We start from the raw sequence: 14,381 nt of genomic DNA, 5'->3' as shown, positions 1-14,381 counted from the left end.
TCTTTCTTTCTTTCTTTCTTTCTTTCTTTCTTTCTTTCTTTCTTTCTTCCTTTCTTCCTTACCTTCTTTCTTTCTTTCTTCCTTACCTTCTTTCTTTCTTTCTTTCTCCCTTACCTTCTTTCTTGGAGTCAATACTGTGCATTGACTCTAAGGCAGAAGAACATTAAGGGTTAGGCAATGGGGGTTAAGTGACTTGCCCAGGATCACCCAGCTAGGAAGTGTCTGATGCCAGATTTGAACCTAGGATCTCCTGTCTCCAACCTGGTTCTTTATCCACTGAGCCACCCAGCTGCCCCCTCTGTCTAGACTTGTTAAGGGTCCATTTGTTTGGAGTCAAAGATTGCCAATATCAGAGAAAGTCTTGCTTTAGCGGGGTGACGATTTTGGTCACCTCTCTCCAAAAACCACACAGATGAACAACAGTCAGACCTTGAGAACCTGGCTTGGGAGCAGCAGGGAATTGCTGAAAAAGCCTTGAGAGAAATGGTACTTGGTGACACCTGCTTGGGAGTAAAGGGGAAACCACAGAAGGAAGGAGTCATCCCTTTTTCCCCCAGGCCTTCCGAGAGCAGCAGGTACACAGTGTAGATGGAAGAGCTAACAACAGTATGATAAGCCATCCAGTTGCTCCCATGCTCCTAGATTCCTAAAGTATACACCAGGGTAGCACAAGCCATGAAAGATCCTACCATTTAGCTAAGTAGAGAGTTTTATCACCAAGTCAGGTGCATAGTGATGGATTTTTAAGCCATAGGAACTCACTAAAACCATTTAGTATGGAAGGATTATAATCTGTCAGGGCAGGGAGTCAAAGGGCCAACTCTAGAAGTACTGAAGTAATACTTTTTTTTGGGGGGTAATATTATGGTAGGACTCATATGTGAGGGTACTTCTTTGATGATGATGATGAGAACTGAACATGTTGGGATGCAGCTTGAAATCATCTGAGAGCTACCTTAGAAGGAAAGAGAGACAAGGGAATCTTCTACCCCTTTCCCAGAAATTCCCTCTCCAGAAAGTAGAAGCCCCTGTTTGTGTCGTGGACATTTTTGGTATCAGCTGAAGCGAGGAGCTCAAAATAAGGCAGAGCTTTTCTAATGACAGGCACCTGGTAATTGAGCTTCTCCCCCCACCCTTTAGCTTTCTCAAGTTCAACGAATGAACCAAAACTATAGCTCACAAGTTCCCACTAGTGTGTTTCCCAGGAACAGTGAGCAAGAAGACATAACTGATTCCAAGCAAAGGCATTTACTAAAAGGGTGTAATAAGAACAGAATCCACAAAATACTACCCAGAAGCCTGGAGCACACTCTCCCACAAACAGACACAGTGTCTGTGGGAAGAGTGGGCACAGACTTGGAGATTAGTGGTGGAAAGGGCTACATATGAGTGTATGAAATAAAATATCCCCATTCTGTGGGTGTTACAGAGGAACATCATATCCAAAGGCCAGGTGTCCCCCGGCATCAGTGTGCAATGTCACCACGGAGGGAGGAATTAGGGGGATTTATAAGGCAAGCACGGGAAGGAGAAGGGCTCTTTACTTCTGCCCTTGAACAGACTGGCTCCCTGGGCTGGGCTGGTGCTTGGTGAATTGGTGAATCAGCATGGAGGGGACCAGATCTTACCTTAAATTAGTAAGGCTAAATCTCCCTCTCTTTTTCTATCTCTTTCTCATTTTATTAATAAATGCTTAAAACTCTGACCAGACCCCTTTTTGTTCCTTACATGGGGAACTGAACATCTTCTCCCATCCCACCCAACAAATAGTCACATGGTTTCTTCAGCATTTTTAGTAACAGAATAGTCAGCAATTCTCTGGGTATAGCCAGATTAAAATGTGATTGGAAAACATTTAACAAAATAAAAATACAACAGAGCAAACATAACAGTAATCTGTGCTTTTCTAAACAATCTTTAGGTGTGGGATCTTTGGGTATACTTTTTCCCGTTTCTGTTTGAGTACGACACCCTTGGACTGGATGGCTTCTAAAGTCCTTATCTTAAGACAAGGATGGACGAAGCCCTTGGAGTTTGGTCCTAGCACTTTGAGCTCATTGGTCCCTTTCAACTTTAAGTTTGTGATTTTATGATCTTAATGTATTCAGTCAGTTCAAGCTTTTCATGAAGTCTTTTTCAGATAATAGAGGAGAGATGGCAAACCTTTTAGAGACCGAGTGCCCCAACTGTAATCCTCACACTGCATGTGAGTTGCCCCCTTTCCCCAGACAGGGGAGGGAGGAAGCACTGCCATTGGGCTGCTGGGTAGATAGGTGGGGGAAGTGAGAAATGCCCTCAGGCACATGGAGAGGGGAAGCGCCCTCTGGCATGCGTGCCATAGGGTTCACCAACACGGCACTAAATTATCACTCCCTCACCTTATATTGCATCCATTGTGTGTGTGTGTGTACACATATTATTCTGTACATACCTTTATATGTCTTCAATTAAATTGTGAGCTCCTTGAGAGCAGTGACTGGTTTTGGTTCCCCTTTGTATCTCCAATACTTAGCACAGTGCCTGGCACATAGTAAATGCTAAATAAATGTTTGTTGCTTGACTGATTCATTAACTGAACTTGAGAAAGTTGAAATGGTGCCTGTCACTAGAAAGCACTGTCTTATAATAAGCTCCTTGCTTCAGCTGATACCCAAAAGGTCCAGGACACAAACAAAGGCTTCCCCTTTCTGGAGAGAACTTCTGGGAAAGGGGTAGAGGATTTCCCTTGTTCCTCTCTCCCTCTGAGGCAGCCCTTGGATGATTTCAAGCTGCGTCCCCAGTGTTCAGCTCTCATCATTTATTCTCACAGTGCCCTTGGGAGGGTGAAATGGGACAGAGATGAATTCCTTCCTTGGAGTCAGGGGATAACTGGGGCAAAGAGACAGGCGGGATCTTGAGTACAGTCACCTAATGAATTAGGAAGAGAGTCGAGGTCTCCTGGTTCCAGACCAAGGTATATTTGTTATCACTCTGTAAGTTCTGTAGACCCTCTTCAATGTTGACAAATTTCCCCTGTTCTGGCACCTTACCGAATGCCTTTAATACACTTTCAGTCTCCCCAATCCTTTTAAAACTATGTTATTGATCCTGTCTCCTCCCTTTTATACGTATAAATTCTAAGTTCCAGACAGGCTGACTGCCTTGCTTCTTATTGAATCTATCTGCCATGGCTGTGTCTTGGTTCCACAGATTTTGAGTCATTCCTGGGATAGCCTTCCTCCTCACCTCTGCCTCTTGGGGTTGATTACTGAGGCCATTCCTGGCTGAGCTCAAGGGCCAGATCCTAAACAAGGAATATTTTCTGATTGCTAGCAATTCCTTGAACGTATTTTGTTGTTGGGAATCCTTTCAGTCACATCTGACTCTTTCTGACCCCATTTGGGGTTTTCTTGGCACAGAGACTGGAATGGTTTGCCATTTCCTTCTCCAGCTCTTTTTACAGATGAGGAAATGGAGGCAAACAGGGTTGAGTGACTTGTCCAGGGTCACATAGTTAAGAAATGCCTGAGGCCAGATTTGAACCTAGCACCTCCCATCTCCAAGCCTGGCTCTTTATCCACCTCTGAACTCATGATTATCTTTAAGCAGCCCATGGTACTTTTGGACAGCTCTTAAGAGTGTGCTGGTAAATGTTTAACAACTGACTCTTCAAAAAGGCCTGATGTACTTTTCTTTGTAAACCCTTACATTCCATCTTAGAATCAATATTGTATATTGGTTCCAAAGAAAAAGAATGGGATGATCTAGGCAATGGGGGTTAAATGACTTGCTCAAAGTCACACAGCTAGTAAGTATCTGAGGTCAAATTTGAACCCAGGACCTCCAGTGTCTCTGGGCCTGACTTTTAATCCATTGAGCCATCTAACTACCCACCCCTCCCCGCCCATACTTTTTAAGTTTAATCTTCATTATTAATATTTTCTCTTTTCTTAAGTCCAGACAATGTGCCAGGCACTTGTGTTCAGTCCTGGAGGTACAAACAATGTCCAAAAAGATAAATAGGATCTCTACCCTCAAGGAGCTCACCTTCCAATGCTGAGACAGTATGAAAACAACTATATATTGGAATGATATAATAGTTAATAAAAATAAAATTAAAAATTAAAATTAAAAAGTCAACAAAACAATAAATCAAGTCTTGATTCATAATATTTGCCTGCTTTCCAAGGTGTGTAATGCTTACACTGAACATTTAACTATTGGCTCTCGGGAATGAGTACACGCTGGCTCCGGTGTACCCCTGGCTAATAACACTAATAAATATTTACTAAGTGCTTTACTTCTAAAGTACTTCATTAAGGTGCTGAGAATATAAATACAAGCAAAAAAAAAAAAATAGAAAGTCCCTACCCTTAAGAGAGTTGGAAGTTTTGTTTTGTTTTTCCCCTAAGTCTAAATTGGCCTCTTTGCCCTGTTTACCCCCAGCTCCTGCTTCTGCCCTCATGGGCCAAACAGAACAAGCCTAATCCTTCTTCCACATGACACAATATTTGAGGGCAGCCACTACGGTTCTCCTTAGTTTCTCTAGGCTAAAATATCCCCCGTTTCTTCCATTGGAGATTTGAAGTTCTCTTTCAAGCTCAAACTGTCACTTCCTGCTCTCAAGGATTTTTCAAGGCTGGAGAGGTCCACCTGGGAGCACAGGAAATCTGCGCCGGCCCCTTGGGGAGCCCCCACCCCCCGCAGTCCCTGCTGGCCCGCTCAAGCACATTTCACGGGCTGTCTCTGGATGGACTGAATCAGGTCAGAGAGTGAGGAGCAACCAAAGTCGAGAAGGAGGAGGAGGAAGAGGAGGAGAAAGAAGAAGAAAGAAAGAAGAGGACCGGATGGGCTAATGACATCCTGGAGAAAGGAGACGTGGGCTCTAAGGGAAGGATCTGCCTCTTTCAGCTCAAATGCCACCTTCTGCAGGAAGTCTTTCTTGGTCTCTACTCCTCCCTCCCTCCCTGTGAGACCTCTGAGAGGACTTCCTATTTACACTATTTAAATATGGGCAGCAAGGTGGCACACTTCTGGGAGAGAGGAAGACCTGAATGCAAATTCAGCCTCAGATACTAGGGCAAGTCCCTTAACTTCTGTTTGCTTCATTTTGCTTATCTATAAAATGGAGATAGAGCAGCCCTTATCTCCTAGGGCTGTTGTGAGGATCAAATGAGATATAGGTAACATGCTTCACATTGCTCCAGGCACATAGTAGGAAGTAAATAGTGTTAGCTATTATTATTATTTTTTTTTTAAACCCTTACCTTCTGTCTTAGAACCAATAATACAGATTGGTTCTAAGGCAGAAGAGTGGTAAGGGCTAGGCAATGGGGGTCAAGTGACTTGCCCAGGGTCACACAGCTGGGAAGTGTCAAAGGCCAGATTTGAACCTAGGACCTCCCGTCTCTAGACCTGGCTCTCAATGCACTGAGCTACTCAGCTGCCCCCAGCTATTATTTTTATGAACTATTATATCATTTAAATACATAGTTCTTTTCACCCTGTCTAAGCTTTAGAAGGTGAGCTCCTTGAGGGCAGGGGTCCTGTTTATTTTTTGGGGGTACTCTTTGTATCTATCTCCAGGACTGAGCACAGTGCTTGGCACATAGTAGGTATGTGCTGGTGGGACAGACTGGGTCAAATAAAGGAGAAGGGGGTGGAGACTTCAGGGAGCATGTAGAGCACTGCCCCTGCTGAGCTACCACTTGACCGGCTCTTCCTTTCTGACCACTTTTTGCTTGGCCTCGGACCTTGACTCGGCACCTTCCTTTCCTTGCTGTTTGGGGTCAGAGTTTGGCACGGGTGGCTTTTGGCCTAGAAGCTTGGGGCGAGGGAAGATGGAGGGGGAAGAGAGAGGAGTAAGCCTGTGGGCTGCTGTTCTTACCTTCATTAGAAGAAGGATGGTTTGGAGGTGATAAATCCTTTAGAAAAAAGATACCTGATATATTGCATGAAAACACTAGTATAAGGTATAATAGATCATTTACTGCCTGGGGCAGTGCGGTGGGGCAGGAGAAGGGATGGAGGGAGAGAATCTGAATCACCAAATGTCAGAAAGCCTTTGTTAAATAATTATTTCTATATATAATTGGAAAAAATAAAGTTGAAAATCAAAAAAGAAAAGAAAAAGAAAAAATACTCCAATTTTTTAATCATCAAAAGAGACTGATCCTTTGCCAGCAAAGAAAGAGGTGGCTGGGCCATCATAGCTTCAGGACCTTGTGCCACATGGCTTAGTTCCTATTTAGTGTCAATTATTAGCAGGTGGAAACACATCTCAGCTCCTAATGACTTTGTCTTTGCTTGACACGCAGCCCTCTTTCCTTCGGGTGGGATAGCAGAAAAGATCTCTTCTTGGCTTCTGACATACTAGCAGAGAATCCTTGGGCCACCAGCTTCCCCTCACCTTCTCACATATATCTGTGAATGTCCCCTGAAGGCATCCCTTTGTACTGGGGGAAGAGGACCAGATCTCAGAAGGGGCTCAGTCGTCTCACTAACAGGATACAATGGTCGAGGAAGGGGAATTCTAGATTGAATAGAAATCATTACAGGCAAACCTGAGCCCAAGGATCTAAGGTCCAGCCTGGATGGCAGCGTAGTCATCAGAAGGACTCCCCTGAAATTTGGAGAATGGTACCTGGAGAATTTAGAAATGATATCATCTCTTCAAGACCATTTCAATTTGATTCAATTCAAAGGATCCTAGACTAAAAGTTGGAAGAGATCTTAGAAGCCTACTCCAATCAGGTGAAGAACTGAGGCTGAAAGAGAGAGCTTTGCCCAAATCCTCACCACTAGATGAGTCCATGTAGGGGAGCAGTTTTATAGGTGAGCATCCTGGCTGTAGAGTAGGTGTTCCTCTTCCCCCAAGACTGGTAAGGAGGCTCGCCGCTCCCTCCCCGACAACTTGCTTCTTTTTCACCTTTCTTTTGTGTGATGTCTTTGGCCATTAGAATGCAAGCTCCAGAGGACAGGGGCTGTCTACTATTCCTCCGGTTTAGCACAGTGCCCAGGGCAGAGAAGCACTTAACAAAAAGCTTGTTGACTGTATGTACTCACCATGTCTTCTCTGTCATACTCCCGATTTCTAGTCTTCACTTTTGTAGTGGGGTGGCATAGGGGAAAGAGTATTGGACTTGGAATCAAGGAGATCCGAGTCAAAGAATATTGCAGAATTCTTCTTAGCTGTGTGATTTTGGGCAAGACACTTAAACTCTCTCAGTCTCAATCTCTCCATTTGTAAAACAAGAACATCACCAGGTGGTTGGGAGGATCAGAGACAACATAGGTAAAATGTTTTGCCAAACTTAAACCATCATATACATGTCAGTTATTGATATTAGGAAATTCTAAAAAGTCTACTACTTTGTGCCACTGTCAAATAAACAATAATAAACTTTGAACCCCATTAAGTAGGCCATTATTGTGATCTATTGAGGCATTTCTCATGTTTCAGAATGCTGTAACTGGAAGGGCAATTGGATGGTGCAGTGGATAGAGTGCTGGGCCTGGTGTCAGGAAGACTTATCTTTCCAAGTTCAGATCTGACTTCAGACACTTACCAGCTATGTGTATGCCCTGGGCAAGTCACTTAACCCTGTTTGCCTCGGTTTCTTCATCTGCAAAATGTGTTGGAGAAGAAAATGGCAAACAACTCTAATATCTTTGCTAAGAAGACCCCAAATGGGGTCTAGAGTCAGACACAACTGAAATACATCATTAGCTGGAAGGCCCCCTAACAATCATAATAAAGGTAAGTCCTCTCATTTTACCACTGAGGAAGACCACAGAGGGGAAGTGACTTTCTCAAGGTGAGACAGTAGAGTTGGGACTAGAATCGAGGTCTCAATCCTGACTCTCTTCTAGTTTCTCTTCTTAAGCCTATACATACATCTCATATCTCTCTCTCTCTCTCTCTCTCTCGCTCTCTCTCTCTCTCTCTCTCTCTGTTTCTCTCTCTCTTCTAGTTTCTCTTCTTAAGCCTATACATGCATCTTATCTCTCTCTCTTTCTCTCTCTCTCTCTGTTTCTGTCTCTGTCTCTCTTTTTCTCTCTCATCTATCCATCCAACTATCTATCCATCCATCCCATCCATCATCTATCTATCTAAGAGATATGAAGGTAGGAACAAGATTCAGATGTGTATGTGAATGTGAGTGAGGAGATTAGAGTGAACCGGACCGAGGATTCAAAAAGAGAATGACACTGAGGTTGTGAGTGTAGGTAACTAAAAAATTGGTGGTACCCTCAATAGGAATAGGGAGGATGGGAAGAGGAGAGAATTTGGGGGGCGGGAAATGTAATGAATCCTGTTTTGGACATGCTGAATTTTAGATGTCTACATGACATCCAGTTCAAGATGGCCACTTGTCAATTGGTAATGGGAAACTGGTGGTGATGAGAGAGGTTACAGCTGAAATGAGAGAATGGATTAGACAATATCTCAGGTTCATTGATTAGATTGAAATCTTGATCATGGAGATGTAGGGGATCACTGTGTGAGAACTCCAATAACAAACAAATTAAGTCTTTTGATTAGCCTAATTTTCTTCCATTTAGCCCATATCTAAAAATTCATTAGTCCAAAAGTTAATTAAGCCTGAAAATTTTGCTTTGCATTTGCATACTTTGAATAGTGATATTGTCCAGTTATTCCCTCCTGGCTGTCCCCCTTATTCAGAGAACTGGCTGATTTCCCCTATGGGGAACAGCTGGCATGCACTGGCTTTCAAGGTTGCTCAGTCCCATTCCAGTGCCATTGCTTAGCATCCTGTTTATTTATCAGACTCACTTACCGGGCGAGGGCGAGTCTCCCGAAGAAAGGATTTGAGATCTCCTCCAGCCATCAGCTCTAGGAGGATAAATCGGGGCAAGGCCTGCAGGCTCACCCCAATACAGCGAACAATGTTCTGATGATTGAATTTGCTGCAGAAGAGAAGTGTCAAAAGTTAGCTGTGATAAAATAGAGATTTGTTCAGCCATTTGCACTCATACTCTTCCATAAGAAATTATACATACTAGCCATTTGCTCAACCCTTTCCCACCTCATTCATTTAGAAATGAAAAGCAAGCTCATCTTCTTTTTCAGTTTATTTGTGAGCAGATAAACTAGACAGCTTCATAACCCACTGATTTAAGCTCCTCAGATTGATTAGCTTGAAACAACCTATATTTTTTAAAAAAAACAGACCACATTTGTAATTAAGGCAATTCAAATTTTGCTTTGTTAAAATAACTATACGTTTGCTAAAGAGAAATATCCACAACATATTAAGCTGATCGCTTTTTGGGCAACAGTAGCTGTTGGAGATTCTGTAGTTGGCTGTTGGGAGCATTTGGGGTTCTAAAGGACCTCAGTAATCATAGGGGACTTGGGATACTTGGTTTAGATGATGATCTCTTATTGTCATACTTAGAAGTCATTTAGTTAATGCCTCTGCCTCTAGGCCAGTGATTTCCAAAGTGGGTGCCACCGCCCCCTGGTGGGTGCTGCAGCAATCCAGGGGAGCAGTGATGGCCACAGGTGCATTTATCTTTCCTATTAATTGCTATTAAAATTTAATAAATTAATTTCTAGGGGGCTAAGTAATATTTTTTCTGGAAAGGGGGCAGTAGGCCAAAAAAGTTTGGGAACCGCTGGTCTAGGCAGAGCCCTACTCAAACTTTTCTGTCCATCTAAGAGTCTATTATATTGAGTCTGAAGAAGGGAGGAAACATCTTTTTCCAGATTATTGGGAATTTTCAAGCAGGACATGGTAGCTTTTCTCTGGCAATAGGAACTGGTAGTTGGCTGTTTAGATGGCAACTCCAGTTTCCCTTGGGACATTTTACTGTGGTCAGAGATGCTAAACTTTGGTGGAAGAATAGACCCAGAGGATGGGAAGGCCACCTTCCCTCCAAGACATCATATCATGGGAGATTCTCTGTGCTCTGCACTCAGTAGTAGATGGCTCACTTTACCTGATGATCAATGCTTCCATGAGGAAATCCAACTCGTCCTGTTCTGAACACACCTCTGGAAGTGTCTGGACAGAGACACAGAAGACACAGGAGAGAGAAAAGTCAGTAAGGATGCATGATGGATGATCTACTCAGAAGCAGTGACTCAGACCCTGACATCCCAGGTCATGCAGGAATAAGGGTTATCCCTTACCTTAACAGCCACCTGTAGGGGACTAGGGTCACTGGGGATTCCAGACACTTGTCCTTCATACACTTCCCCAAAGGCACCATGGCCCAGACCCCTGGACAAAGCAGAAGACACAGTGAGACAGACGAGGGGCAGGGAGATAGTGGTGGATTCACATATAGTATCCACAGGCTTAAATAGTTGGATATGACATGATTATCTAGTAACCATTTTTTAGGAATATACTATGAACCGAATAAACGATAGGATAACTAGGCAATGCAGTAGATAGAATGCTGGGTCCAGAGTCTGGAAGACCTGAATTCAAATCTGACCTCAGATACTTTCTAGCTGTGTGGCCCTGGACAAGTCATTTAGCCCTGTTTGTCACAATTTCCTCATCTGTAAAATGAAATAGAAAAGGAAATGGCAAACTACTTCAATATCTTTGCTAAGAAAATATGATCCCAAATAGGATCATAAAGAGTCAGACATGACTGAAAAGACTGAACAACAACAAAGATAAGCAATGTCTATTTAATGATGAAGTTTTATAGAAAATCATATCCATGAACCCATCTCATAATTAGATTTGTAAAAGATTGAAGAAATAATTCTGGTTTTAATAAAAATGGATTCTTCTACAGACATGAAAAAGGTTTGCTTCTTTGGAATACTTCATTTAAAGTAAGAAATCATTTGGGAACTGAAAATCCAGAACTCTTATCTTTCTTTTCAAGTGTGTTTGTGTGCTGGAAGATTTGAGCTAGCTTCATAACAAACTTCTTATATTGACTGGCTTGAAATAATATTTTTAAAAACCACATATTTTACAATTATAATAGAAAGTTTAAAAATATTAAATACATATACTTGAATTTTGTTAAAATGACATGTAACTTTTTTCAAGAAAAATAAGCAGAATACATATAATTTTAAATAGTTAAATAAAAGAAAATATTGTTCGTTTTTCACAGGTTACAGAATCTCAGAATTGGAGGAACTTTAGAGGCCACATCCCATACTGGAACAAGAATCCTTTCTACATCATACCTGACATGTGGTCATCCAGCCTTGAAATTACCTTTTCTACTTCCTGCCCTAAACTGACATTGAGCCTTGTGGATTGGGACATCAGGGACAGACTTCCATGATTCCTTCTCTGAGCCTGGCTTTCCTCATAGGATCATGAGGTTTAGAGCTGGATGGGGTCTTAAGATCACATCTAATATAACCCCCTCAGTTTTTTTTAAACCCTTACCTTCCGTCTTGGAGTCAATGCTGTGTATTGGCTCCAAGGCAGAAGAGTGGTAAGGGTAGGCAATGGGGGTTAAGGGGTTAAGTGACTTGCCCAAGGTCACACAGCTGGGAAGTATCTGAGGTCAGATTTGAACCTAGGACCTCCCATCTCTAGGCCTGGCTCTCAATCCACTGAGCTACTCAGCCGCCCCCAACCCCCTAATTTTTAAGATGAGAAAACTCAAGCCCAGAAAGGGTGATTTGCCTAATGTCACAGAGGATTTGAATCTAGACCTGCCACTCAATCAGCAATATTAATAATGACTCTTGTCTTCCTAACATATTGCAGAAAAAACTTTCTCCCTAAATAGTGTTGATTGACCTGGGAAGTCAGAACTAGTTTAGCTTCCAATGACTTGAAGGTCACCTCTTGTTCTAATTAGATTTGGTAAATAAAATAACCAGATGTTCATTCAATTTCCCAATCTAAAGTGAAGATTGAAAATAACCTCTGCTTTAAAATATGTAGTGGAAACTGTCTAAAAATGAAAACTCTGGCTGTCTTGAATTGTGAGATGTATACTGTTAAGTTATATAAAGCAGTAACTATGTATTTTTTAACAGAAAGAATAATTAGATCAAATTCTCCCTTCCGATAGGGGTTATGTGAGGACAGGTAGGTAATGCCATGGATAGAGCACCAGGCCTGGAACTGGGAAGACCTGAGTTCAGATTTGGCCTTGGACATTTACTGATTGTGTGCCCCTGGGCAAGTCACTTAACCCCATTTTCCTTAGTTTCTTCATCTGTAAAATGAATCAGAGAAAGAATGGCAAACCACTGGTATTTTTGCTAAGAAAACCCCAAATGGAATCATGAAAAGTTAAATGTGACTGAAATGACTGAACAACACAAGATCCCTGAGAAAGTGCCTTATCATTTCTTAGGAGAACTTCTAAAATGAAGGGGTTTCGTTAGATTATTCCTACCTGATATCCCTTCCAGTCTTTGGGAGTGTATGAGTCGAGTAATATCAGCAGTCAAGATCAGATGAATTCCATTGAAAATGGAAAATGTCATGGAAACCACTGAATTCAACCCCCATCATTTTACAAATGGATAAATAGAGTAACAGAGAGGTTTATCCATCAGCACATTGATAATATACGTGAATTACGGGGCAGCTGGGTAGCTCAGTGGATTGAGAGTCAGGCCTAGAGAGAGGAGGTCCTAGGTTCAAGTCCGGCTTCAGACAACTTCCCAGCTGTGTGACCCTGGGCGAGTCACTTGACCCCCATTGCCCACCCTTACCACTCTTCCACCTATGAGCCAATACACAGAAGTTAAGGGTTTAAAAAAAACATGTGAAATAGGTTTGGAACCAAAGTCTTCTTGACTTCAAGTCTATAACTCTAGGACTGGAAGGAACCTTAGAGCCTATTTAGTCCAGTTCTTGAATTTTACAGATGATAACTGAAGCTAGAGTGGAACCTATTCTAGAATGGAGAAGTGATTTTTCTCAGGGTCACATAAGTAGTAAGTAGCAGAACTATTTTTTCCACCCTCTTGGACACTTATGCCTCAACTGTAGAGTCTAGTCATTGGAGAGAATGCACTGGGACTTACCGAATGAGGGAGATGTTTTTCCGAGGTACCTCCTTCAGGTCACTGATAGATGTAGTTTTGCCAGCAAAACAGTAGTTGGGGTTGTAGTCTGTCATGATTGTGGAAGTTCTTAGCTTGCTGAGTTTGTACTCGGGGCTCTGCAGTTCCATTTGCATCGCTTGGAGCTCTTGATGCTTCCTGCGGTACACTGGAGACAGAGATAAACCCATGCAGCTGTGAGGTTAATAATCACAGCCAAATGGGGGGGCAAGATTTGGGATCATTTTTGATGCTGAGAAATTCATCACAGGCTGTGTTAATATTCTGTTGAAAAGAATGGGAATCTGGACAGAAATACCTGAGGAATATGGAGCCACAGAGCTCCTGGTCCTTATTCTGATTCCTCCATTAAAGTCCTATGCCAATGACCCCTTGTATCATGGAGGCATCCTTAGGGTTTGCAGTTGATACCAGTGAAGCCTGAGATATGGAAAGTACTGAAAAAAGGCTTCCATATGGGCCTGATGATAGATGGGATGTATGTGGCCCTGAGAAGGTCACATAACCCTTTCACAAACCAGAAAAGCTGATGTAATTTTAGGATACATGAATCAGAGCATAATGTTTAAGACCAGGAGCTGGTCAGACCACCTCTGGAATATTACATTCAGTTCTTGGTAACACAGGTCCCTCCCCTGCTTCTCTTTAAACATTAAAAACTAATTGTTACTTTTTTTGTTTTTATATCACTTTTATTTTTGAATCTATCTCTCCCTCCCGCCCCAACCTCCTACTAGATACCCCACGTTAAGGACACTGACACACTGAGGAGATCCAGAGGAGGGTGACCAGGAGGGTGGGTCATGGTGGGCCTTGGGATCATGCCATAATGAGAATATACTGAGGGAACTGGGCATGCCTAGCCTGAAGAAGAGGAGACCTAAGAGGAACATGGTAGTGGATTTTTGAGGGAATTCTGGAAGCAAATCACCAGAAGAATGACCTTGGGGTGGAAAGGCATGGACTGATAAGCAGAGAGACATTTACCAACAAGTGGTAGTTTAAGGACTGGGAGGAGGGTAAGTCTCTTCTCTCTCCAAGAAGAATAAGGTTTTAGTTCAGGAGAGGGGACCCTTTCCATAATTATAGCCAAGCCCATTCTTGGGTCCGTCTGTCATCCCTCCTTTGAGGGTCTCCAAATTACCCTGAGAGCATCTCGGAACCTTCAACTTTCATAAGAGCAAGGCATTAGTTCTATGGCATCTCCAGCATTCATGCTATCCTTGCCTCCAATGGAGTCCAGCACACTCACCAATCATGATTCCTGAGAATGCCAGGACCAAGGCAGCCACCAAAGCAGAGGTCACCACAGACAATATCAGAGAGAGAGGCAGGTGAGGCTCAGAGGGGGGTGACACTAGAA

General features: G+C 42.7%; 1 protein-coding gene across 1 annotated transcript in view; it reads right to left on the bottom strand.

Moving 5' to 3' along the window:
- The window catches only part of ALK (ALK receptor tyrosine kinase), a 44,809-nt gene extending 31,636 nt beyond the window's left edge, over positions 1-13,173 (bottom strand). The window contains exons 1-4 of the mRNA XM_044663705.1: positions 12,980-13,173; positions 10,139-10,229; positions 9,946-10,010; positions 8,781-8,910 (exon numbers count right to left, since the gene is read on the bottom strand). Coding sequence (XP_044519640.1) covers positions 8,781-8,910; positions 9,946-10,010; positions 10,139-10,229; positions 12,980-13,134 — 441 coding nt within the window. The 5' untranslated portion in view covers positions 13,135-13,173. The remainder of the gene's footprint in view (positions 1-8,780; positions 8,911-9,945; positions 10,011-10,138; positions 10,230-12,979) is intronic.
- Positions 13,174-14,381: the final 1,208 nt, after the last annotated feature.

This window comes from Gracilinanus agilis, chromosome 2 (genome assembly GCF_016433145.1).
Source record: "Gracilinanus agilis isolate LMUSP501 chromosome 2, AgileGrace, whole genome shotgun sequence".
Lineage (NCBI taxonomy): Eukaryota > Metazoa > Chordata > Mammalia > Didelphimorphia > Didelphidae > Gracilinanus > Gracilinanus agilis.
This window is presented reverse-complemented; position numbering and strand designations above follow the sequence as displayed.